The 24,040-nt window shown below is 41.8% G+C and overlaps 1 protein-coding gene and 1 long non-coding RNA gene across 4 annotated transcripts in view; one reads left to right on the forward strand and one right to left on the reverse strand.

Moving 5' to 3' along the window:
- FGF12 (fibroblast growth factor 12) overlaps positions 1 to 24,040 on the reverse strand; it is a 504,561-nt gene that overhangs the window by 238,862 nt on the left and 241,659 nt on the right. Inside the window, exon 1 of one of the 3 annotated variants that reach the window (XM_001500259.7) lies at positions 58 to 2,481. The exons of the other annotated variants lie outside the window; for them this stretch is intronic. Within the exon in view, the coding sequence (XP_001500309.1) occupies positions 58 to 256 (199 nt within the window). The 5' untranslated portion in view covers positions 257 to 2,481. Of the gene's footprint in view, positions 1 to 57; positions 2,482 to 24,040 lie in introns of those variants that run through there. 3 annotated transcript variants of the gene reach the window in all.
- On the forward strand, positions 289 to 13,329 carry LOC138918978 (uncharacterized). The gene is made up of 3 exons (XR_011428793.1): positions 289 to 421; positions 808 to 902; positions 12,579 to 13,329. It is a non-coding gene; the product is annotated as an uncharacterized lncRNA (long non-coding RNA).

Raw genomic sequence — 24,040 nt, forward strand, 5'->3', positions numbered from 1 at the left:
CGGAAGGGGAGGAGGGTATCAGCCTCTGGGGAGCCCACCGTCTGGGCTTCTACTGACCTGGTCTCCGCCTCACTGGCCTCTTGCGGCCGCTGCAGAAGCGCACTTTGCTGAATACCCCGAGGACGTGCCTCTCGCACAGGGAGCGCCCGTCTTTGCTGGGGCTGGAGCGGCGCTTGGAGGCCGACACCCGGTCGCTGTTGGACTCCCTCGCCTGGCGCTTCTGCCGGATCAAGGAGCTGGCTATCGCCGCAGCCATAGCTGCTCAACGTGGGCCCCAGGCCCCGGGTTCCACTGCGCCCTCGGGATCGCACTCCGCCGGGGCGAGGGCAGGACCTCGGCGGCCGGGAGGGACAGGGCAGACGCGGGGAGGCAGTGCTAATATTTGAGGAGGCTGCAGTACCGAAAACCTGGCGCCCACAAGGTTAGTCAGAGTCTGGGCAGTGGCGACAAAATGTGTGAAAATCCAGATGTAAACTTCCCCAACCTCTGGCGGCGGGGGCGGGGCGGTCCCAGGCCTTCCTGTTAACTAGACTCTTGCACCCCAAACTTGCACCCCGAGGCGATCCGCGTCCAAGGGGCAGTGGGGAGTTTGGTCACACTGCGATCGGAGTACCAAGTGGAAGGGGAAGAAGGCTTTCCAAAACAACAAGCCGTGCCCCTGTTGGAGAGGCGCAAGCGTTGTAAGGTGTCCAAAGTATATCTACACATATATACATATAAAACCCGTTTACAAAGCAGAGTCTGGACCGAGGCGGGTAGCGTGACCCCGGTAGAAAATACTAAAAAGTGAATAAAACGTTCCTTTAGAAAACAAGCCACCAACCGCAAGAGAGGAGAGGAAGGCAGCAATTTAACTCCCTGCGGCCCGCAGTTCTGGAGATTAGGAGGTTCGTCCCGGCTGGGTAAGGTCTACGGAATGCATCGCACCGGCTGCGGTTCTCCAGGGGCTGGCCGCCCGAGTTCTGGAATTCCGAGAGGCGCGAAGTGGGAGCGGTTAGCCGGAGTCGGGGTAGGGGAGCGGGGCGGGGGCAGCTGTTTCCAGCTGCGGTGCGCGCGACTCCCCGCCGGCCGGCAGCGCTGCAAAGAGAGCGGGAGGCGAGGGAGGGGGGAGGGAAGGAGGGACGGGGAAGGAAGGAGGGAGGGAGGGAGGGAGATCCTCGAGGACCAAGCACCCCTCCGGGAGAAACCCGCGAGAGGCGAGCGCCGGGGATACGTGGGGTCCCAAGAGCGGGCGCTCTTTCTCTTTCCGCTTGCTTTCTGGCACAAGACGGCACAGTTGGTGATTATTTAGGGAATCCTAAATCTGGAATGACTCAGTAGTTTAAATAAGCCCCCTCAAAAGGCAGCGATGCCGAAGGTGTCCTCTCCAGCTCGGCGCCCACACGCCTTTAACTGGAGCTCCCCGCCATGGTCTGCCCGGGCCGCCGCACCGAGCCGGTCTCCGCACAGGCTCAGACGGAGCGAGGAAAGGAGGGAAGGAGGGGGTGCCCTGGAAGGCTCGGGATCAGGTCATCGCCGCGCTGCCCGGGCCCCCAGGCTCGCGCGGCCCGGCAGTCGGCAGCTCACAGGCAGCAGATCAGATGGGGATTACCGGCCGGACGCGAGGCCGATTACTCGGTCCCGCGCCGCCCATCCCGGCCGAGGAAGGAAGTGACCCGCGCGCTGCGAACCCCCGCGCGTCGGCTCAGGTGGGGCGGGGGCTGGCTGCGGGCGACGTGGGCTCGAGGCGGCTGCGGCTCCTGGCCGGAGCTGCCCACCATGGTCTGGCGCCGGGGGCGCAGGCGGGGCCCCGAGGCCGCCGGGGGCGACGGCAGGAGGCAGCCGAGCGCGCAACTGGGGCCCCCGGGGCCGGACGCAGACCCTGGGGCCGGGGCCAGGAAGCAGGTGCGGGTTGCAGCCAACTCGCCCAACTTGCTGCGCGGGTGGCCACTCAGAGCCACCGGCTGGCGGGGCGCCCCCAGCCGCCCCGGAAGGGGCGCTCAGGGCAGAGTCCCATTCATAAGCTGAGGCTCTGGGCGCGCCGAGCTGCCGCCGCCTGGCCGCCTCGCTCGGCTGGAGCGCTAGCTCCGCAGGAAACTCCAGGCAGGGAAGACCGCCACCCAGACGGCGGGTGGGATGAAGAGCCGGCGGCCGCGGAGTACCTCCTGCACTGCTCGCCCACCCCGCCGAGAGCTCGAGAGCGCCCAGGTGGCGCCAGGCTGGGGGCCGGGCTCCCGGAGCGCAGAGCGGCGCAGCGCGCGCGGGTCCTCCTCCCCTCCCTCACGCCCTCTGTTCCCAGACTCTTCTCCTCCCTCTCTCCTGTCACCCCTCTCCCCCTTCTCTGTCTTCTGTCTCTCCCCTTTTCTCCTCTCTACGCAATCCTACGTGATTGAGGTTTGGATGAGAAATTCTCAGAGGCAGAGCAAAGGAACTGCAGCTCGGGTCCGTTCTGTCCTGTCCCTCCCCCAAGAGAAAACCACCGGCCGGGCGGTTAAAGGACCCTGGGTGCACAGAGAAGGCGGGGCACAAAGAAAGGGTTAGCGGTGGGGGAGCTGCGAGAACACGGTCCACCCTGTCTCCAATAAGCTGGAGCACTTGGAATTCTCTGTTTAGGAAGGAAGGCAGTGGACACCGGAGAAAGTAACAATGACCTCTTGGGCCCTCATGTTGGCCCCCACCTTCAGCTCATTTTGGAACAGGAAGAAGTGTTTCTGCATCCTTGGAACCCAGATTTCTTGGTTCTATCCAGAAAGCTGCAAAGCAGGCCAACATGAGGGACCAAGTGAGTACCTCGCACAGAGAGAAGGATGGAGGTGGGGTAGGAGGGTGACTGTGGGCAAGGGCAGTCAACAACCAGCTTTGGAGTGCAGTCAGGTCTCCAGGAGTGCTGGTGATGACAGCTGGATTTTACAGAGAACTCAGCAGAGGAGATAATGTCACCCAAGTTAAAATGCGGCATGAAAGATTTTGGAAATCTCAAAAGAGTGATCACCTTCCATTCATGTTAAGGTCTGAAGTGGCTATTAGTTATACTCACTGTCTGTCTTCAACTTGTCTGCAAATATCCCTAATCCCTCCCCGTCACAGACACCTGGCTAAGCATCAAGGGCAGTGCCAAAAGATTAAATGCACGATTTCCAAGCAGAGACAGGTGCATGTTGGAAAGAGCCTAATAAAGGTCAAGGAACATGCAGGCCCTGGAAGCGACTGAAAATAGATGTGGGACCTGGAGCAGCCCCAGGAATTCTCTAGATGTGAGCACAAACCTGTGGGCCTAGCAGAAAATCACTTAGGCAATGGGCAGGATGGAGGCCTGTGAGGTTGTTTAGAGCAGGCACTGTGTCAAACGACCCAATTGTGTTGGGGGGCCTGGACCTTTCATGGTGGCCCTGGGCATAACACAGGCAGACAGGGGCTTCTGGGGCAGACAGATGGGAGGAGGATTAAATAGGCCCGGTGCCCTGAGAGGGGAGAGCACATATCTCCTGCAGCAGTTCAGTGTAGCTGAATAAGGACAGTGAACTTGGGTTTCTAAGAATACAGAACAAGACAGGTGAAAAAGATACACACACACACACACATACACACACACACACACACACTCTTCTTCTTCAAAAGTGAAGCCAGCCAAATACATTTTCAAAAGTGCATCTGGATGGGAAAAGAAGAATTACTTCAGATCAATTGGTAACACTATCAATTATGGAAATGTTCACATTCCACAGATACAGCTATTTTCCTTCCTTGACTACCAGAAGACTTGTCTCGTTCTGGAGCAAGGTAGGCACAGATAGTACTGGCTGGCTTTGAGGGCTCCTTGCCTTTTGCAGTTCAACACTCAGAAAGAAAAAGTTCAGCTAAGGCAAGGAATTCAGAGAAATGGGCAAGAGGGAGGGTGTACAGTGAGGCCCTGAGGAAATCACTGCTAAATTTGAGCCTCTTATCCTCAAAATGGGCATAATCATTCCCATCTACCTCACAGAACTGAATATGTATGTGCAAGCATTTGGAAAACTGGAAAATGCCAAATGAGTAAAAGAGATGATGACACTGTTGTTTTGTTTTTTTTTAAGAAAATGCATGATATTCTTCTAAGATGCTTTTTGAAAATGCAGATTCCTGATGGTTTCTCAGAACGTGAAGCAGAAATCTCAATGAGTATATCCCAGGAATTTGAGTTTTTACCAAGTCTTTCAGTTGTCAAAGTTTGAAAGTTTCATATATATATAAAGTGTAGATAATACTAGAAGGGAGAAATAAACCCAAGACTCTCAAAATGTAGCACATTTCTCTGAAATTGCAGTCTTCTGCCCAAAAAAAGGCCTGGAAAGAGAAGGTGTGTTCTTTAATCTTTGAGTGTGTTGATTTTTTTCTGTGGGTTTATGAGAAATGAAGGTTTTTCTTTTTAAAGATTGGCACCTGAGCTAACATCTGTTGCCAATCTTTTTTATCTTCTTCTTCTTCTCCCCAAAGCCCTCCAGTACATAGCTGTATATTCTAGTTGTGGGTCCTTCTGGTTGTGCTATGTGGAATGCTGCCTCAGCATGGCTTGTGAGCGGTGCCATGTCTGCACCCAGGATCCAAAGCTGCGAAACCCTAGGCTGCCAAAGTGGAGTGCATGAACTTAACCACTCGGCCACGGCTGATGGTATTTTGATGCAGAAGGTAACTAACAAATGTAGCACCATAGGCTAGAAGAAGGTGACGGAGAAGAGAAAAAAAGAAGATAGCAAATGCTGTTTGAAGTACTCCCCTCTGTCTTGACATGACAGCATCAAGTTAAGCATTTGAGGAACAAAACGAAAACAATAAATGTCAGCTTTCCGACAGCAACATTATACCTGTCTTTAGATCTCTATTAAAAGAATGGGATGTTTTTTATTTAATTAGACAACAAAGACCTTATTTTTTCCTTTGCAATCCTGCAGCTATTGTCAGAGTGCTTTTTAGCTGTTTATCCCTGTAAGTCATCATCAGCATCACTGACTCCATTTCTCCAATGAGAAGAGGTAAGTATAGGAAAACGTGAGAAGTCTCACACAGCTGTTGAGATCAGAAGCAATACTTAAGTTAATTTTTTGATATTCAGAAGTTCATAACCTTCCTACCTCACCACTAAATCTCCTAAGTCTTCCTCCGTAGTTACTAGGACACTTCCAGGATCTTTGCATTTTGGGGTCAGGAATGAGATTAAATCAACCTACTGATGATTTAGGTAAAGCAATCAGGTTATTTTAAATGGCACTATCTCATGGATAACAAAATCTTGATTTTTAGCTATCTTTCTTTGAACAACTTGAGAATTTCCCTTTGTAATTCTGAAGACATCATGGGTGGAAGCAGTTTTAATTACTTTGGAGAAAGTTGTCAGATACACACTGAAAAGATAATTACATAGTTATATTTATACTTCTGACCTCCAGTCAAACAAATAAAACATGCACAGTCTTAATCATCTTCATATTTCAAAAGGCAAAAAACACAGAACGTTGAATAGTCTTTCCCTTATTCATAGGCCAAGTCTTCCAACTCCCAAATCAAACTATTAGGACTATTGCAGCCATTCACCTGACACCTTGAACTGAGCACAGATTGCATCCGAGGCTCTGTTTCCATTACCAAGGGGAACTCTACACACCTCTATATTCTCCCTGCCCTCAACAAGCTTACAGTTGGTAACATCATGGTCTAATTGGGCTTTTGTCTTAATCACCCACTAGCTGTATGCTACTGGACAAGTTATTCAATCGCTAAACCACATCTGCAAAATAGATCAGTGGTAATGACACTAGCAGTACTGATCCAACTGGGCTGCTGCAGAGCTCAAAGAAGATGTGATAATAATGTAAAGTGTTAGACTGAGCATGCCGTCATTAAAATATCCATTTAAATCAAGTCCCTACTCTAAAATTCAGACGTTCCCAAACAGAAAAACTTACCTTGTGATTCATACACGTCATCATTCACTCCTGGACATAATGTATTTAACGAAGGCTGGAAGTCTACTTGAAATGAATGATTAACCTTGACATTGTAATGGCAAACAAAATTTTCATTAGTGGAATATTGTCAATGTCCTTGTCTGTTGGGAACACAAAGGAGCCCAGCTCTGCTCATACATCATCCTGCTCTGAGATCAGGCCCCTGACTCAAAGCTTGGTGACTATGAGCTCAGTGGGCTCTGACACAGCCAGATTGACAACCAGAAGACCTCTTCTCCGTGAATTCTGTCCCATACAGTAGCTGGACTTCCATTTACTTTTCTCTGCCAGGTTGTCAGTTAACATAGGTTGGCAAAAGCAATATAAACAATTACTTTCTAATAATTTGTGAATTCCTTTGTACAGCAAATTCATTTATGGTGCTTTATTCAAGAGTTCAACAACTAAATTACTGTGTGTTATATGTTTGTCTGGTTTTGGTTATCTTTCAAAATAGGAAAGACAATAGATTTAATTCTTCTTTATGACACAGATTAAGGGTGGTATCTTTATTGCCCAAGTAGAGAAATTATCAATGTTTTGGAGAATGTCTATTTTGACAAGAAATTAAGATATAACTAATGTGAGCCTGCGCAGCTCTAAGTGCACTGCAATTGTTGACACACTGGATCTTTATAACAACTCTATGAGGTAAGCTCTGTCGTTATCCTCATTTTAACAAATGAAGAAACTGGGACACAGAGGGGTTAGGTTGCTTAATCAAGGTCACCCAGTTAGGAATTAGCAGAGTTCAAATGTAATCCATGTAATTTATTTCCAGAGCTCCTCTTTTATCCTCTGTGTTACACTGTATGGCAATAAAAACATGACACCATAAATAATTATAACCATGTAATAAAATTAATAAATAAGAATGTAATTATCATTTGCATTTATATAGGCTTTTACTGTTTAGGAATCATCTTCCCATATATTATCTCACTGAGACTCTCAACAATCTTGTGAGGAAAGTTAAGGAGATAATAATACCCCAGTTTTACAAAGTGAGACTCCAGAAGTGATGTAATCTGCCAAGGTCATACAACAGATGAATGAAGATTTATGAGTTTAATCCAGACCTTCTGACCTCTATGTCTCTCATGTCCTAACTAAGGTCACATAGAGAAAAGATGGAATGTTAAATGTCCTTTCAGTCACTAACCTCTAGTGCCCCCCTCGCAGGGTTTCACCTCTTGTAAATGACCTTGAAGAGATCATTTGATGTTGGAAGGGAGGGGGATGTAAGTGTCTCAAATCTTCTCCCTCTGCAGCTTTTACCTCTCTCTGGGCTAGGGAGCTAAGGTGGTGGTTTTCCCACTCTTAGCCATGAGAGAGTACCCTTTGGTTCTGAGAGTGTGGCCTCCAAACACTCTCCTCCTTAGTTTAGTAATTCAAGTTGAGCTTCATAGGGAAACAATCAAAACAAGAATTAGAGAAATTTATAAGAAGATAAATTTACGTTTCTTCCATTTCCATTCCTCAAAAATGTACATTCGTTTGGCTTGAACCACATGGTTGGCACTTACATATTTTCCTTCCCAGCTGGATTAAGGATGTTAGAAAACTGCCTGAACTGATTCCCCATCATTTTAGCCCTCTCTAATTTCCACTGTCACTGACACAGTGATACCCCTTCCTTCTAGAAGAGAAATGTAGCTAGAAGATCCCCGTTACAATGTAAAACCTGTAAGGACAGGGAGATTGTCTATTTTACTTTCCTATCTCCAGTGTCTAAAATAGCGTTTAGTATATAGTAGATGCTCAATAAATACTTGAATGAATTTGTTAATGAATTAATTAATCCTTCCATCTATCTTTTTAAGTCAAAAATGGAACATCTATCCTTATATCAAGAAACAAACTCAGCTAACTCCAGGGTAGCGTCCATATTTACAAGTTGATCATTTTGCTTTATCAATACTCTCTAAAATTATCTGCCGAAATTCAATCCATTAAAATTTGACAGCATGAAAGGTGTACATGGTACCTGAAGTTCTACTCTGACCAAGCCCAACCCCATATTTAGGCCTATAGTTTCAGTTCTGATCCCTCTCTCTCTCTTTCTCTCTCTCTCTCTCTCTCTCACACACACACACATTCACATTCACAGAAGAAAAAGAATATAACCAATAAGGAAAAAAAGAGACCATAGACATCAGATAAAATGAGTAGTCAATTTTTAAAGCCTCAGAATATGATCAAAATGGCCTTAAAATGGTTTGATGATCCTAATATTCATGCTGTCACCCATCTTTACTGAGCTGCTTTCTTCATGGACCAGGCCTAGTTGCTCTCATTTCTAATTTTAGATTCCAAATTTTCAGGGAATGGATCTTGTTGACATAGCAGTCTCTTGCAGCACCCAGTACATGACTGATACTCAAACTATATTATTAAAATTATAATAAATTCATTTTTGTCCTCTGCATGCACATAGCACTGGGTGCTGTGAAAATAACAATTAGTCAAAGGCCCCACTGATCCCGTGCTTGTAGGTATTTGATATTGAATAAGATTTTATTGAAAATAACTGAAATATAAACACTGATTAGGGAAAACTGTCAAGGGATCAAATGGGAGTTCGGACAAGGTGACCAGTAAGGTCATTTCTGGTCCTAACTTTTTAGAATTCTCTAAAACTAAAATGCCAAGTAGAAACAGTATGCAATTTAAAGTCAACAATTTGTCCTTTCATAAAGTTACTTAGTCTGTCTGAGCCTAAGTTTATTTGCCTGCAAAATGACTACTATATAGGATCTAGATTAGTTAAAATAATATATTGAAAAGATAGCACTGGTTTGTGAAACAAGGAAAAGTATGAATGAGTGAATGAATAAATGAATGAATAAATGGATGGGCAGATGAGTAGATGGATGGATGGATGGGTGAAATATAGCATCTTTCATCTAAAAAATCTCTAAATTCACATAGTTAAGCTAAGCAAAACAGCTCAAAACAAAAATAAAACACATTTGGTGAGCTTCCTTTCATAATACTGGGAGGCAAACAAGAAAATGTTCAAGAATTCCAAGGTAGTCTATGAAAGCACTTAGTAAAGTTCTCAGCTATTCACTTGACAATCATTTGCACATAAAACTATAGTCCCTTTGCCTTATTTTGCCCACTAACCCAGTATATGCAACAGAAAATCAAGGGGACATTGGTGTAGATGGCTGTGTGTTTATGAAATCTAAGCCAGAATAAATAGATAGCTAGCTAGCTAGATAGATAGACAGATAGTCAGATAGATAGTCAGATAGATAGATAGAGATAAATATGCATTTTGGTGCTCACATATCCAGAAAGGGATAAGATGATTGTATAAAGATATTTCTTTAAACAGTATTTGGAGCAAGAAGGAGCAATAATATTTTTGCAATGTTTTGGATGGGATATTAATATTTCAACTTGTATTGTTAGCAAGAAGGGATCTCATGAGGTTATCAGCCCATTCTAGATCATGTATGCATATTGCAATCAGCTAGAGACCATAAGAAAAGACTTCTTTAAAAGTAAGCTAGAAAATTGTCTCTGGTTGATTGAGTATACTAGGAGCACAGCAATGGAGAAGAGGCAGTTTTCTTTCTCATCATTTTGACAGTTCTTCCACTCACGTCTAAAAAGAACAAGACAAGGAAATAGCCATAGCTGGCCTTTAAAAGATAAGTAACCAGAAGCATTTATTATTTGCTGAGGACAAAATTCAGGGAAAGAATGTTGACTTTATGCTAAAATAAGTGGATTTAATGATAAAAAATATTATAAATATGATCTGTGTATAAGATTAGAAATAGGATTTGGGAGTGAGAATGGTGAGTTACATTTTTGTACCTGTAAGGATCTAGTATGGTACTTCACTATAGTAGATACTATGTAAACATCTGTTGATTTAATTTTGTCTGGAAAGTAATAAATGCTCAGGATGAGTAAGAACAATCTCAAATTTCACCTTAAGCAAAACCTTAGGCGTGCTTTTATTAATAGTGGTATCACCTTTAGTCTCTGATAGCATCATTTAAGCGGTGACTATAATAAAAAAGAAACAAATGTCTGATAAATATGGTGGAAAGCACATGGTCTTAATCTGGGAATGTGCTTCCCTTATCCTCTTTGTACATCTAGCACAGATGTTGAACTCCCATTTTTTGATGATGCTGTCCTGATAAAATCCTAGGGGAAGGGTGATCCCCTAAAGTGAGTAGAAAGTCATAGTTTCAGGCATCAGATAAAAAAGAGACCTGGGCCTGGTTAGGTGCATTTAAAAGTCAAGGAAGAATGTATGCGTTTCTCTCTTGTACCTGCATTTTGAGTAATCCATCCATGCTTAAGGTTGTTCTGACTGTCAGAGGAAGAAATCCCTTACCAAACAGAATCAGGCCAGAAACTATACAGAAAAACAATCTCACAGGGGCTGCTAAGATACTGGCCTGGAGCTGTGGACTCCAGAGAGTGAACTTTATCAAGCTGTCTAGATGTCAGTCGCAGATTACTCTCCATGTTGTAATTTCCTCTGTTACACACTGGCCTTCAGTGAAGTCTTAAATTAGCCCCAATTTTTATTTCAGGCACATCTTAGGCCTTTTAGTTCAAATCATGCAAAAAGGACAACTGAAAATTCTGTATTCAAGGTATTTGTTGTTGCTAGTACCCTCAAGTCAACTCTGACTCCTAGTGACCTTGTGTACAGCAGAGCGGAACCCTGCCCGGTCTTTTTGTGCCATCCTCTCACCTTCCGTGCTCTATCAGACAATACTCCGCTGCTATTCATAGGGTTTTCGTTGCCAAATTGTTCAGAAGTGAGTGGCTAGGCCTTTCTTCCTGGTCTATCTTAGTCTGGAAGCTCCGCTGAAACCTGTCTACCATGGGTGACCCTGCTGGTATTTGAAATACCAGTGGCATAGCTTTCAGCATCACAACAACACACAGCCGCCACATTATGACAGCTGACAGACAGGCTGTGTGGTTCCCTGACTCAAAATGAACCTGGGCCACGGCAGTGAAAGTACGGAATCTTAACCACTAGACCACCTATAGGTTAAAAGTATTTGAGGAAAAGGAGGGATAGGAGAGGAAAGGAAAGGGAATATAAGATTTATTAGCCACCTGCAATGTACCAGGTACAGTACTGGGCTCTTTGCAGGTTATTTTACTTAATCCTCACCATAACCCCATAAGGCCAACATTGTTATCCACATGTACCATGAGAAAACTGGAGGTCAGAAAGATGCATTAATTGTCTGAAGTACAGGTCTGGTCAAAAGTTCACATAGTTTACCTGACTCCAGATCCAAAGCTCTCTTCATGACTGTTTTTTGGTGCTGAACCCACAATATGAATTTATAAGGGGATCATTCATATTCTTGAAGTGTTAAAAAGTTAAGCTAATCCATGAATTAAGGCCACTCAGAATCTAAGTCAGAGGCACCCATGCTATTTGCTCCCCAGTGATCATGGCCTCATTTGAAGTACTACTTTAATAACGAGAGCTAGGGAAAGAAAAATTGAGGAGAGTGATGTCTATGTTCAAGCATCTGAAAAGTTCTTATTGAAAAAATAAAGAAGCATCCTGTGCATCTAGAGACAAATTTGGATTCAGTTAAGCAGTTATATGAAAGGAAGTGAGGACTGACCATGAAATAGCCTGCTTCACAAAATGGGGAAGTGAGTTTCCCATCATCAGAGACATTCAAGTCAAAATTAGTAGCAAGGCCACAGGAGGAGGGTTCCAAGAGCTGAGATGGATACTCTATAAAATGGTTGCAGTTAGCATTGCTGGGGTGGAGAATGAGTCAAAATCACTTTCGGCTGCATCCACGGCAATTCTTGGGAAACTTTTATTTTATTTATTTTTTTTAGAAAGTAAAAACTGTAAGGATGAATGAATGGTGAAACTGATTGCTAGCAGGAAAAAAATGACAGTAGAATGGAGCAAGATTCAAGGAAAGAGTCAAAGGAAGCATGTCAAGATAACCCTGTGAAGAAAGCACAGGGCTAATACTTCTTTCATATAGTATTAATGAGCTTTGCTGGCATAGCTGATTAAAGAGGTTGCTTCTTAATGCACAGTTGAAAGGTTAAATGATAATATTCCTCTGAGTTGTGGCATTCTAGACAAGGAACAGAAAACAAATGAGCCTATTAAAATGTAAGTGAGGAAAGCTCCCCAGGAAAGGCCAGTATAAACAGCCCCTAGGTTGAGAGTCAAACCCACAGTGGATCTTGTGGAGAGTGGCCATTGACCCTTCCAATTTCTGTGCAGGAAAAAAATCCCACATTGAGATAAGAGACTTTAAAGTAACCAAAAGCTAATGAGATTAATGGTGAAGAGACCCAAAGGAAAATGATTAGGAGGGCAAAGAATAGTATTAGGAGCTCTATGATGGTTCTCTGCTCAGAAGGTCTTCTCCAGGTAGACCATTAGGCTCACAATGGAGAGTGTGAAGAGCAAATACTTACTTTGGCCTGAAGCTGCAGTTGTCTGCCACAAGATCTACCATTTCTGCTACCAGTAATCATAGAGAAATCTGGAGACTCCGTTTATGGTAGACAGAAGGAAATATTGAAACCTATGTACACCTTCTCAGCTTTTAACATAATATCTTTGATTTCTTTTTTTAGGAATAAAAATGAGAATCACAACTCTGAAAAACTCATTTGAGAAAACTTACTTCAAACTGAGAAAAATTCTTACAAAGTGATTACTCAACTAACTGATCCAAAGAACAATGAGGAAGGTGGGGAGCTGTTTGATGGCGGATCAACAGTTGTCACGTTCATGAAGTCAGGAAGTTGGAAAGGCAACCTTCCCATCTCCTGGTCGACGATTTTTAACTTAATATCTACACGGTATTGTCTTCAAAATTAGAGAGTAAGTATGTGTCCACTAGGAAGCATTTTTGAGAAGAAAGTTGTGTGACCATAGAAAGGTCATTTAACTTCTGTGTATTAGTTTACTCATCTGTAAAATGAGAAATTTTTAAAAGAATAACTGATGATCTTTATGTTTTAAGTCTTTGAATGGAAAGTTACTTTTGGAAAGGTCCTGGAACCAAGAGTGACATTCAGTTTTAAGGATTCTAAACAGCAAGAAAAAAAGAGTATATAATCTAAAGTGCCCAAATATTTTCAATGTGACCACTTACTTGCAAAAGAAAGGACATTCGCAGCTGTAGGAAAGACTGTCATGAGAATAAATGACTGTAATCCCAACGGTACTCTTTGAAGCTGCTGATTTCTCCCAATCTTTGTTCAAACTGGGTCCCTCTGTCTCTGTTGAATGGTAGTGGGGGAGGAATAAGAAATGATGAAGTGGTCTGTTAACCGTGAAGACGGCACAAAACAAAATAAAGCTGTTATCATCTTAGTTGGACTTCAGAGGTTGTTTTTTCTTTTTTCCTGTCAACAATATCCATACAGATCAGGAAATCTTAGATGACTGTTAATAAGCAGTTTTGTAACAATTGAGAGAAAAGAAAGAGAGAATTCTGCAGTGCGGAGAGTCAACAGAAACAATAAGTTCTAATAGGCCTACTCCTAGCCTGAGTTGAAATCTCACTCTTATGCTATTTACTCAGTATGGAGTAAATGGGACAAATTATTCCTTCTCTCTAGGTCTCCTTTTCTCATCTTAAAATGAGATTCACTGGGTGATTGCTATGGTCTCTTCCCTCTCTAAAATTCTATGACTCTAACTATAATGATCACCACATCATATTACTTAATATAAAACAAACTAGGATACTCCTTTTATCTTCCAAAGTAACTTCAGGGTAGTTAACTAAAATAAAAAGAGTGATTGGTTATTCTTCATCCCCTGGCCCATGGCTAGATGCCTTCAGTCCCCAGAGGAACTAAATTCAACTGGTTATCTTTCACCACAAAGCACTCCTTTACAACTCTGGATAAAGGCAATAATAATTAAAGCAAATAATTAAAGCAAAGTTTTGAGTGCTAATTTTTACCAGGAACTGGTCTAAGCACTTTATATGTATCAATTATTTAATTCTCAGAACAAGTCTATGAAGCCGGTATTATTATTATCAGTGAGGAAATGGAGGAACAAAAAAGTTAAGCAACTTGGCTAAGATTATCCAGCTAGTCAATGGAATGACCAGGATTTGAATACAGGAAGTCTGGATCCAGCCTCTTACTAACAGATCAGTCGCCTCCCAGTTATGTGGTTCTGGTGGTAGTGAGGGAGAAGGAAGTGGTGGTGTGCTGGTGATGGCAATGGTTGTTATAGCTCTTCTTTATTGTCCTATATGAAAAGAAAAGACACAGCTGGGCAGGGTGGGAAAACCTGATATGAAGGATGCTGTCCACTAAGAGAGGTTGGGAGCAGGCCCATGCTTTCTTCTTGTAAATAGCTGAGGATGTGCATGAACTGGGAGATTAGACTGAGAAAAGGTCACATCACATCTTATGATTTAAGTGTTTTCACGCATTTAATCCTCACAATAATCCTGTGAGATAAGCATCATAGATATTATTATTACACTATTACAGAATAAAACATTGAAAGAGGAGTAAATTCAATTAGGCAGGATCAAAGCTAATAAGTGATGAAACTAGGACTTAAATCTGTTGACTTCCGAAGAGATGTCCTCTCTGCTCTACCGCATTGGGTCTACTGACCCTTTCTAGGTCTGACAGTTTCCTCTGACCCATTGAACAAATCTTCCTCTCTCCATCCACCCTTATCGTTCAACCCAGAAATTCACCAAGGAGAGGATGCTGGCAGGTCTGAGCTTGCTCGGAATGCCTTACCAGGATTTGTGTTCTGGCTCCCTTTGTCAGACAGAACGCTAACCGTCCAATGTCACATTGTTGTCCTGGAATCATCAAAAAGTAATCCTCAATACTGACATTCCCCTGCGTTTATAATCCTAACTGAGCCCTGGAATAATAGCACAGCATCTCACTTCTACTTCCTTGAAAATTGCAAGCAAGACTTATTCTGCTTCTGAAGCAGAATCAGGCCTAAATGTGTGTCTCACTAATTTTCTTCTTTGTTAGAGAGCCCCCTGTTGCATAATCTGTGTAATTAAAGTGTGTGTGGCTTTGCTAACCAATTCTCCTAGAGCCAGTAAAATGTGTGTAAGCCTTTAAAAGATTTATACAGGCAGTATCCATAAAATGCCAACCTCTGATTTTCTTTTCAGACTACTCAATCTCAGGGAGCCACTGTGTAAGTGTGTATCTAGAACTTAACGCAGCATTGTCACTAAATTCCAGGGTTTTGCATTTTAATGTATAACTGCTGTTAGCTTATTGAGAGGGCCCGGGCTAACAGCTCAACCTTTTTGTTCCTTAGGATTATTTGGAAAATGAAAGTGGTAGACTTTCATTACAAACATTTTGATGGAGAATCACTGAACATAAGAACTGGAATGGAAGGAACCCTAAGAATCATCCAGGCCAATGCTCTCATTTTAAAGATTATGAAATTGAAGACTGAAAAAGACAAAGCATACCTTAGGTCACATAGTTATTGGTGGCTTAAGCCAAAATATAGCTCGAGCTTCTTGGTTCTAAGATCAATAGTCTCTTCAATATAAGATTTAAGTTTTCAATTAAAGATCATATTTTAGGCTTTGTTTTAAAAGAAGAAGAACAAATAAAAACAAATATGTATAGTTTGCTTCTCATTCAATCCTCACAACCACTCCGTAAGTTAGTTATTCATTATCATTAATACTACTACATGCCTGATCTACATATGCATAAACAGAAGCTCAGACTGCTGAGGGAGTGGACCGCGGTCACATTCCTGATCAGTGATGGCATTTGCGCTCCGCTCTGATCTTCTTAATCTGAGATTCTTTAGTTCCTTCTTCAGACCTTCCTCATCCGCCCGCCTTTAAACTTACTTGTTTAGGTAAGATCAAATGATTTATAAAAACTTCATTAAGGAATATTAATGCTTTCCCCCAAATGCCCCCAATTATAAGGCAGGCATTTCTTCTGTCTGGCTTCACTGCCCACTTCCCCTCATCCTCTTCATCCAACCTTTATTTTCAAATAAAACAGGATTCTTTAGAACCATAAGAGTTTCGCTCAGTGGTTTATTGCATAGGATAAAAGCCTCATAATTCTCTTTGTAGCCACAGAAGTAGCATCAAAATACAGAATTCTTTGTGATGCTAATGAGAATTTTCTTCACCAGGTAGTGCTGCTTGCAAAACATCTGGTGCAGCCTGCCAAGAATACATGTGAGCTGAAAGGCGGGACACCGAACTTGCCTCAGGATCTCCTCCGCCAGGTAATTTCACAGCAGGCACTGCCTTTAATATATGTATTAGACGCTGCAGCATCTGATAGCCACATAAATAATTTATTTAATTAGTTCACCCCTTGTGCTTCTTTGGCTTCAAAGATTAAATTAAACGCAGAACTTGCAACTCATTGTTGGAGTATTCATTAACCTGCAAGTCATCTTTAAAAACAACCAAAGCTTAGGGAAAATCCAGTGGAGAAATGAATTTGCCTATCTCTTGAACATATGTAATCTGAATCACATGCCAGGGGAGGAGAGTCCATAAATGGCCATCTTTGTTCTCTGTAACGACTCACCTCCAGTATATTTATAATTTTGTATATATATATACACGCACACATATATACATATTTTTTAAAGATTGGCACCTGAGCTAACATCTGTTGCCAACCTTCCTTTTCTTTCCTTCTCCCGAAAACCCCCCAGTACATAGTTGTATACTTTAGTTGTGGGTCCTTCTACTTGTGCTATGTGAGATGCCGCCTCAGCATGGTTTGATGAGCGGTGCTAGGTCTGCACCCAGGATCTGAACTGGGAAAACCCTGAGCCACCAAAGCAAAGCACATGAACTTAACCACTGGGCCACAGGGCTGGCCCCTACATATATGTAATTTTATTTTTCTTTGAGGAAGATTAGCCATGAGCTAACATCCAGCATCAATCCTCCTCTTTTTGCTGAGGAAGCCTGGCCCTGAGCTAACACCTGTGCCCATCTTCCTCTACTTTATATGTGGGACGGCTGCCATAGCATGGCTTGACAAGTGGTGCGTAGGTCCGCATCAGGGATCTGAACCGGCGAACCCCGGGCCGCCGAAGTGAAATGTGCAAACAACTGCTGCACCACCAGGCCGCCCTACACATATGTAATTTTTAAATGCTAAGTAAGGAGACTGGTAAAGGGATGAAACATGATCTATTACTAAATTTTCTACCAAGTATTTATTTTCCTTTGTTTCTATACCTTTATTTATTTATTTTTTTGTGAGGAAGTTTGGCCCTGAGCTAACATCTGTTGCCAATCTTCCTCTTTTTGCTTGAGGAAGATGGTCCCTGAGCTAACATCTGTGCCAATCTTCTTCTGTTTTGTATGTGGGATGCCGCTACAGCATGGCTTGATGAGTGGCATGTAGGCCCGCACCTGGGATCCAAACCTGTGAACCCTGGCCTGCTGAAGCGGAGCGTGCGAACTTAACCACTATGCCACCAGCCATCTCCAATCTTTCTATACCTCTGTTTTTATCTATTCATACATTTTACCTAGCTCTCCATTCCTTACTCCTCATTCCTCATTGCTCTGGTGATATACCACTAGGAAACAGAACATATTGCTACAGAATCTGTGTCTCATCTTGAAGGCAACAGAGAGCTATTGAAAGGTTTAAAAAATGACTGTGATACAATTTAATCAATAAAGTTTTGTACTATTGCATCTTCTAATAAAAGCGATTGGGATAAGCATGGTAAAACAGAATTAGTAGTAATCAGATTCTATTCATTACATTAAAATTTAATTATATGAAACTAAAATTCTATTTATTAAAGTTACATAGAGATAGAATTGTCTTCCTGCAACTTTCTTAAGTGGATATAAATAGCATATGAGACAAAGCTCCAAGACACCAAGTTCTAAGGTGTCACACTTAACTAGCACCAACTCAACAGTTCTCTACAAACGTTATTGAAAAGTCCCAGGGGGCCACATTTTCCATTTTTGTAAGTAGAAAAACAGGTCTAGAAATCCACAAACTTTCCCAATATGTTTCCTACACATGGAAAACAGCACATGGCTAGTAATGTAAGACCTGGATTTAGTCCTGCTTCTACCGTTAACTTCTACCATTAACTTGCCCTAAAACCTGGGCCTTTCTTCTCCCTTCTGGGCGCCACTCAACTCATCTATAAAAGGAGGGGATAGACTGGTCCCTGCCACAATCTGCTTGAGTTCTGATGGTCTGTGATTCCAAAAAGGTAAGTGGGATGGGACCTCAGACATCACCCCGTGAGCCTCCACACTCAGCACAGCAGAAGCTGGGGTACACTTTGTTGAGTGATAGTATCTTTTTAGGGAAAAATGAGCAAATAAAGGTGTAAAGTAAAAGATGAGGCAGCAAGGTACACAGATGCTATGATCTGAATGTGTATGTCCCTCAAAATTCATATGTTCAAACCTAATGCCCAATCTGATGGTATGTGGAGGTGGGGCCTTTGGGAGGTGGTTATAACAGACACCCCATATAGCTTCCTAGCCCCTTCCTTCCACCATACAATGTTATAGCTAGAAAGTGCTGTCTATGAACTAGAAAGTGTGCCTCAGCAGAAACAAAATCTCCCAATGTGTTAATCTTGAACTTCCCAGCCTCCAGAACTGTGAGAAATAAATTTCTGTTCTTTATAAGCTACCCAGTATAAGCTATGGTATTTTTGTTATACCACAGATATAAGCTACAATATCTTTGTTATAGCAACCCAAATAAACTAAGACACTGGCAATACTGCATTACACCCAATGCTACTTTTGAAAATATATTAGACTTCAAATTTAGAAATCTGCGTAGCTATTCAAACAGATGTTTCATTTTACCCTAGAGATGACCCCATTTCAGAGGATGGCAATCCAGGATGCATAGTAATATTCCTCGTTAACTTCCTAAATTATTTTAGAATTGTAGGAGACAAAAAGTGTAATACAAAAGAAAGATGGTAACACCTAGTAACTCTGTTAAGAGCTGGAGAGACCGTGCACACACTTACTTTTCTCTTTAGCTATGTTAGAAAAACAGACACTTACATAAGAAGTAGCAGGATGTGAAAGAACCAGTCTCAAGAGTAGAAGAGTGTCTGACTTGTAATCGGAATCCTTATTTTAAATTTTAATTCTTTAACTAAGTAGCTACAGAACTGTAGGTTCATTTATTGTCCTTTAGTTTAGCAGTCGCCTTGGAAATGGAAATAAAAATACCAATATGATTATTTTGAGGAATAAGTGAGAAAATACATTAAAGTAATTATTCGGCATGGTTCATGCCACATAGTAGGTGATGAATAATGGTAACTCTTTTTATTATGATGCTATCACCTAGGACTTGTCCATAACATTTGCAGGGAGCTGTAAGTGTGGGTGAGAGTAAGTGTAACACTTTTGCATGACACACGTGGTAGTGTCTAACATAGACCAGGTACTCAATAAACATAAAAACACAAATAATATTTTAAATCAGCATGGGATTTTCAATTTATAATTTGTCTTATCTGGATGGAAAAAGAAACAAAGTATAGGGCAATCCGAAGTTGATTCCAATCAATGCTTCATTTGGGAAAGAAACCATGAATAGTGGTGGAGTGGTTCTCACATTGTTTCATTTACTGCCTTAATAGTATGTGTTTATGAGGGGAGGTGTAAGCACTACATTGAGAAAAAGATATTCTTCAAGAGGAGATCCCGAGCAGCACTTAAAGTGCACTTGCTGGTACAGTCTTGAGGGAGCGTCACTGTAGCTAAGACTCAGCACAGGAAACAGATCCCTTCTATATGATTTCTAGGAAGCAGAGAGACAACCCACTTACTGCAGCCACCTGCAGAGCAGTGTATGGGAAATACGGCCTTTTCTTAGGCCTAATGTCATCCGAAAAAATATCCCTGTTAATTTCCTATTTGTTTAGACCAGAATGCAGATCCAAGACACTCAGGTGACCAACCACAGAGAATGTCTTAGAACCTCAACTGGGCTCTTCCAACCGAAAACAAAAGTATATTAATATTATAGAAAGTTAGATCAGGTGGAAAATTATTTTCCTATTCAAGCTCCTCAAGATCCTTCCCAATTGCAACTTCTCTTGTGAACTCCTAACAGGACTCCCCCCACTCTCTTCTGAAGGTCGAGGGCACTTTCTGGCTTTCTCATAGCAAAGACAGCTTTCTGCCTTGCATTTTAGTGGTATGCACCTTAGTCATGTCTTATCTTCTCTGCTAGACTATGATCTCTTAGAAGGCAGGGAATCAAGCTTCCTCACTTAGAAGCAGACGTTCTAATTCAGTGTGTGTTGGAAGGAAGGAAGCAGCGGAGGAAAGAGGCAAGGGGGGAGAAAAGTTCACATATATGAAAATAAAACAGACAAATTACTATGACTGAAAACAACCACTCTGATAATGATATTGCTGTTTATACTTCTGAGTTGCCAAACCAATAACTCAGAGAAATATTCAGAGTATCAGGAATAAAAAAAGAACAAAAAACACTACTTGGGATGTTACCAACATATAGAGTACCTAAAACCTGACAGGGAATCTTCTCTTTTGTTCTCATAATTGAGCAGTGCTTTGGGAGATGGTAGAAGGAACTCCAAGTTTGTGCTTAATCCCACACTTCCCCAAACTGGTGACAGTGGCAGAGTTTGAAATAGTGAAATGGGAGGGAAAACACTGTTAGCCAATACCTGTATATTTTACAACCTCACAGGAAAAATAAGAATGGACTTTCCTTAACTTTAGACGGAGAATCTGAGGTTGTTCATTTAAATATTTCATACGCCGTGAAACCTCCAGGACTCTGCACGTGGTAACCCTTCTGCCTAGAATTACCTCTCCTGTGTGTGTCCCAACTCAGATGTCCTCTCCTCTTTAACACTGGTTCTCTCGGTCATTTTATTAATTCTCCTTCAAACTCCCTGGATCACTTTTGTACATTTTCATTCATACACTGATACATGCTTTTATATGGTTTTCCCAACTAGATCATAAGTTCCTTTGGAGCAAGAACTATGTTTGTCTTACCCACCCCCAAACACCCACATAATGCCTAAAAGAAAAAAAAAAAAGAAGGACTCCACAAATTGATACTAAATGGAAATATCCAAGTTCACCAAAAGAGATGGGCAGAGAGGCTGGCATCAGGCCCACCTCTTCATGGAGCCTAAGACTCCTGACTCTTATGTGTAACACCCCTCACGGACTAATCATTTTAAATCATAAAACACAGGAACACTTTCTTAAAGACAGGTTTGTGAAGGCTAACGAAAAGAACAGATTATATAGTGATACAAGGGAGGAAGGAACTGGTCCTTTATAGCACAGTGTCTTGGAGAGAGAAATGGATTGAAAGAAACCATGCTTTCCTCTGCTAACTCCCTCTTTTCTCCTCTCCTTCCTCCTTCTCTTCCTTCGTGTGTTCCTTCTCCTCCTCCTCTGGATAAAGATGAGAAGCTGTATCTTAAAAAAAGGCTGTATCTTAAAAAGTTATAAAGTCTCCCCCTTTCTACATCCATTACTTCTTCTCTAGAGCCATGCACCTGCACTTTATCCCAAAGGTCAGGTATTCTTCAATGAAGGATGCTATGAAAATAAGAAAAAAGAAAAGCTGGTCCCATGTTGCTGCTTGCTGGTTTCAAACACAATCTATACTGCTTTTGATGGGGGTTGGCCTGAACTTTGGTGTTTGTTGATTTTAACAAATGAGTTAAGGTAGATAAGAATATTTATAGATTTGAGAGGATATCTATTAATGCCCTTCTGAAAAAACTATTGCTGATGTGTTGTGCCAGAAAATACTATCAAGAAAAAAAAATGAGGTGAAAGGCATTTAAGATATTCTTTGCAACAAGTAAACAACAAACAAATATACCTAGGTACAGATATTCCAGTTGCTTCCTTCAAAACTGCACACAGTAGGTTTTCAATGGTAATAAAATTATTCTCTCAGCTGCCACTATGCCATTTTTGTTAAACAGTACCAATAATTTTAAGATAAGCTTATTTTTGGAGGTATTATCACTACTTTAAGAATGGAGCTTTTCTTTGCACATCCCTGTTCAGAGCATCATTATTAACAATAGCCAAAAGGTGGAAGCAACCCAAATGTCTATCGATGGATGAATGGATAAATAAAATGTGGTATATACATACAATGAAATATTATTCAGCTTTAGAAAGGAAGGAAAATCTGTCACATGCTACAACATAAAGGAACCTTAAGGATATTATACCAACTGAAATAAACCACCACAAAAAGACAAAAACTGTATGATTCCTCTTATACGAGGCGCCTAGAGTAGTCAAATTCATAGAAACAGAACGTACAATGGTTTCAGGGGCTGGGAGAAGGGGAAGTGGGGAGCTGTTGTTCAGAGGTACAGGGTTGCAGTTTTATAAGCTGCCTGAAATAATTTCGACCCCTCTCCTGCCATTTAGTTTTTGATTGTTACTCTCTGAATAGTTACTTTAGAACATACAAATATTTCATAAAGTAATGCGCAAGTTGGCTAGAAGGTATGTGATTCATTTATTTAGGTCCTGTTATGTGTGAGGTAATGTATTGGCTCTGAATGAAAAGGGAAAAGAGGAAAGCACTTCACTAACTGCTATTTTTCAATAGAAAACATTACTAGAAGGGCAGTGCTGGATGGGTCTTACTGAGTACAGGTAAGGAAGGAGACGATTCATATCAATTCAGAATCAAGAAACCTGCTTCCATACTGTAAGCAGTATACTGGGACATATTTGTTGTCTGAATTTCTGGAAGCTTGAGTCTTTCAAACAGTTGTGACTACGCACAATATGAACAATTTCTAAATTCCACTGAACTTCTTTATGTCGAGATACCTGAGGTTGCCTGTCGGCCCCACGTTACAATGGAGCCAAACCACTTTCCCCAAGCACCAAATATTATTTGGAAGCAATCTCGTAAACCAAAGGAGTGAAGGAACATGATTTATCTTGAGAACTCCAACACAAATGGGTTCCTAATGGAGAAATTACTTGGATCATTCTAACAAAGGCAAACGCTTCCTTTACCTCCTTCAATGAACCTCAGAGATGAGCTCTCTACTTACACAGGAGCTGGGGTCTGAATAGAGAAACGTTGGTGGCACCTGTAAGCAGTAAGTAGAAGGTGAAACCTTTTAATTTAAAGTTTGTATCAGGTTGATTTTCTTGGAAGTCAAAATAGAAAGGAGCTGATTTGATCTGAGCTAAGGGGGAGAAACAAAATAGTTTGATTCTCTGATGGTAAAGCTGTATCAAAAAGAAAAACTGCAAAGGAGAAGTTAAAAAATGTATACCACTTTATTCCTGTATTTTTATTCCAATGTGTCTAGAAAACTAATAAAACCAAGATGCTGTTTTTACACCATTATTCTACTTCCTATAATCAAAAATGACAGGGAAAAGTGACAAATCAGTTCAAATACAAACCTGATGAACAGAAAGTGATTCTGGGAGAACCACAGAAGCCTGGGATTGGAAGGCCAAGTTGCCCAACTCCTCATCAAGTGACAAGCATTTCTTGAAAATCCCCACTGATAGACTGTCACAACCTCTTGAGACCTCTCCTTTATCTTTGGCCAGTTATGACTGTAAAAATGTCCTTCTAATATTAAGAGAAAATGCACCTCCCATGGTCCTAGTTCCACCATTTGGGTACACTCGGAATTATTCTCGCACCTCCTCCGCAGGGCAGCCTCTCAGATCTTTGCAGAGAGCAGTGTTGTGTGTCTGTTTCTTCTTGTCCCTGTTTACGAAGCATCCTTCCTTCCTTTAGGCGTTCCTCACAGAATCAGTCTGGCCTCGTCCACCTGAATGCACCCTGGTTTTCAATAACTTTCTTGATTTTCACATCTCTCTCACCTCTAAATAAGCTAGCCCTGAGTCCTAGTCAATTTCAACTCTGCTCATTAAAAAATGACTTTAAAAATTGTTGACGTCACAAAGGCTATAAATTACTCACATATGTGTATTTCAATATATTATTATTATAAAGTGTAACTTAAACTTATTTTTTAATTATCTGGGAGTGTTGGTGAAACATTCAAT

This window comes from Equus caballus, chromosome 19 (genome assembly GCF_041296265.1).
Source record: "Equus caballus isolate H_3958 breed thoroughbred chromosome 19, TB-T2T, whole genome shotgun sequence".
Taxonomy (NCBI): domain Eukaryota; kingdom Metazoa; phylum Chordata; class Mammalia; order Perissodactyla; family Equidae; genus Equus; species Equus caballus.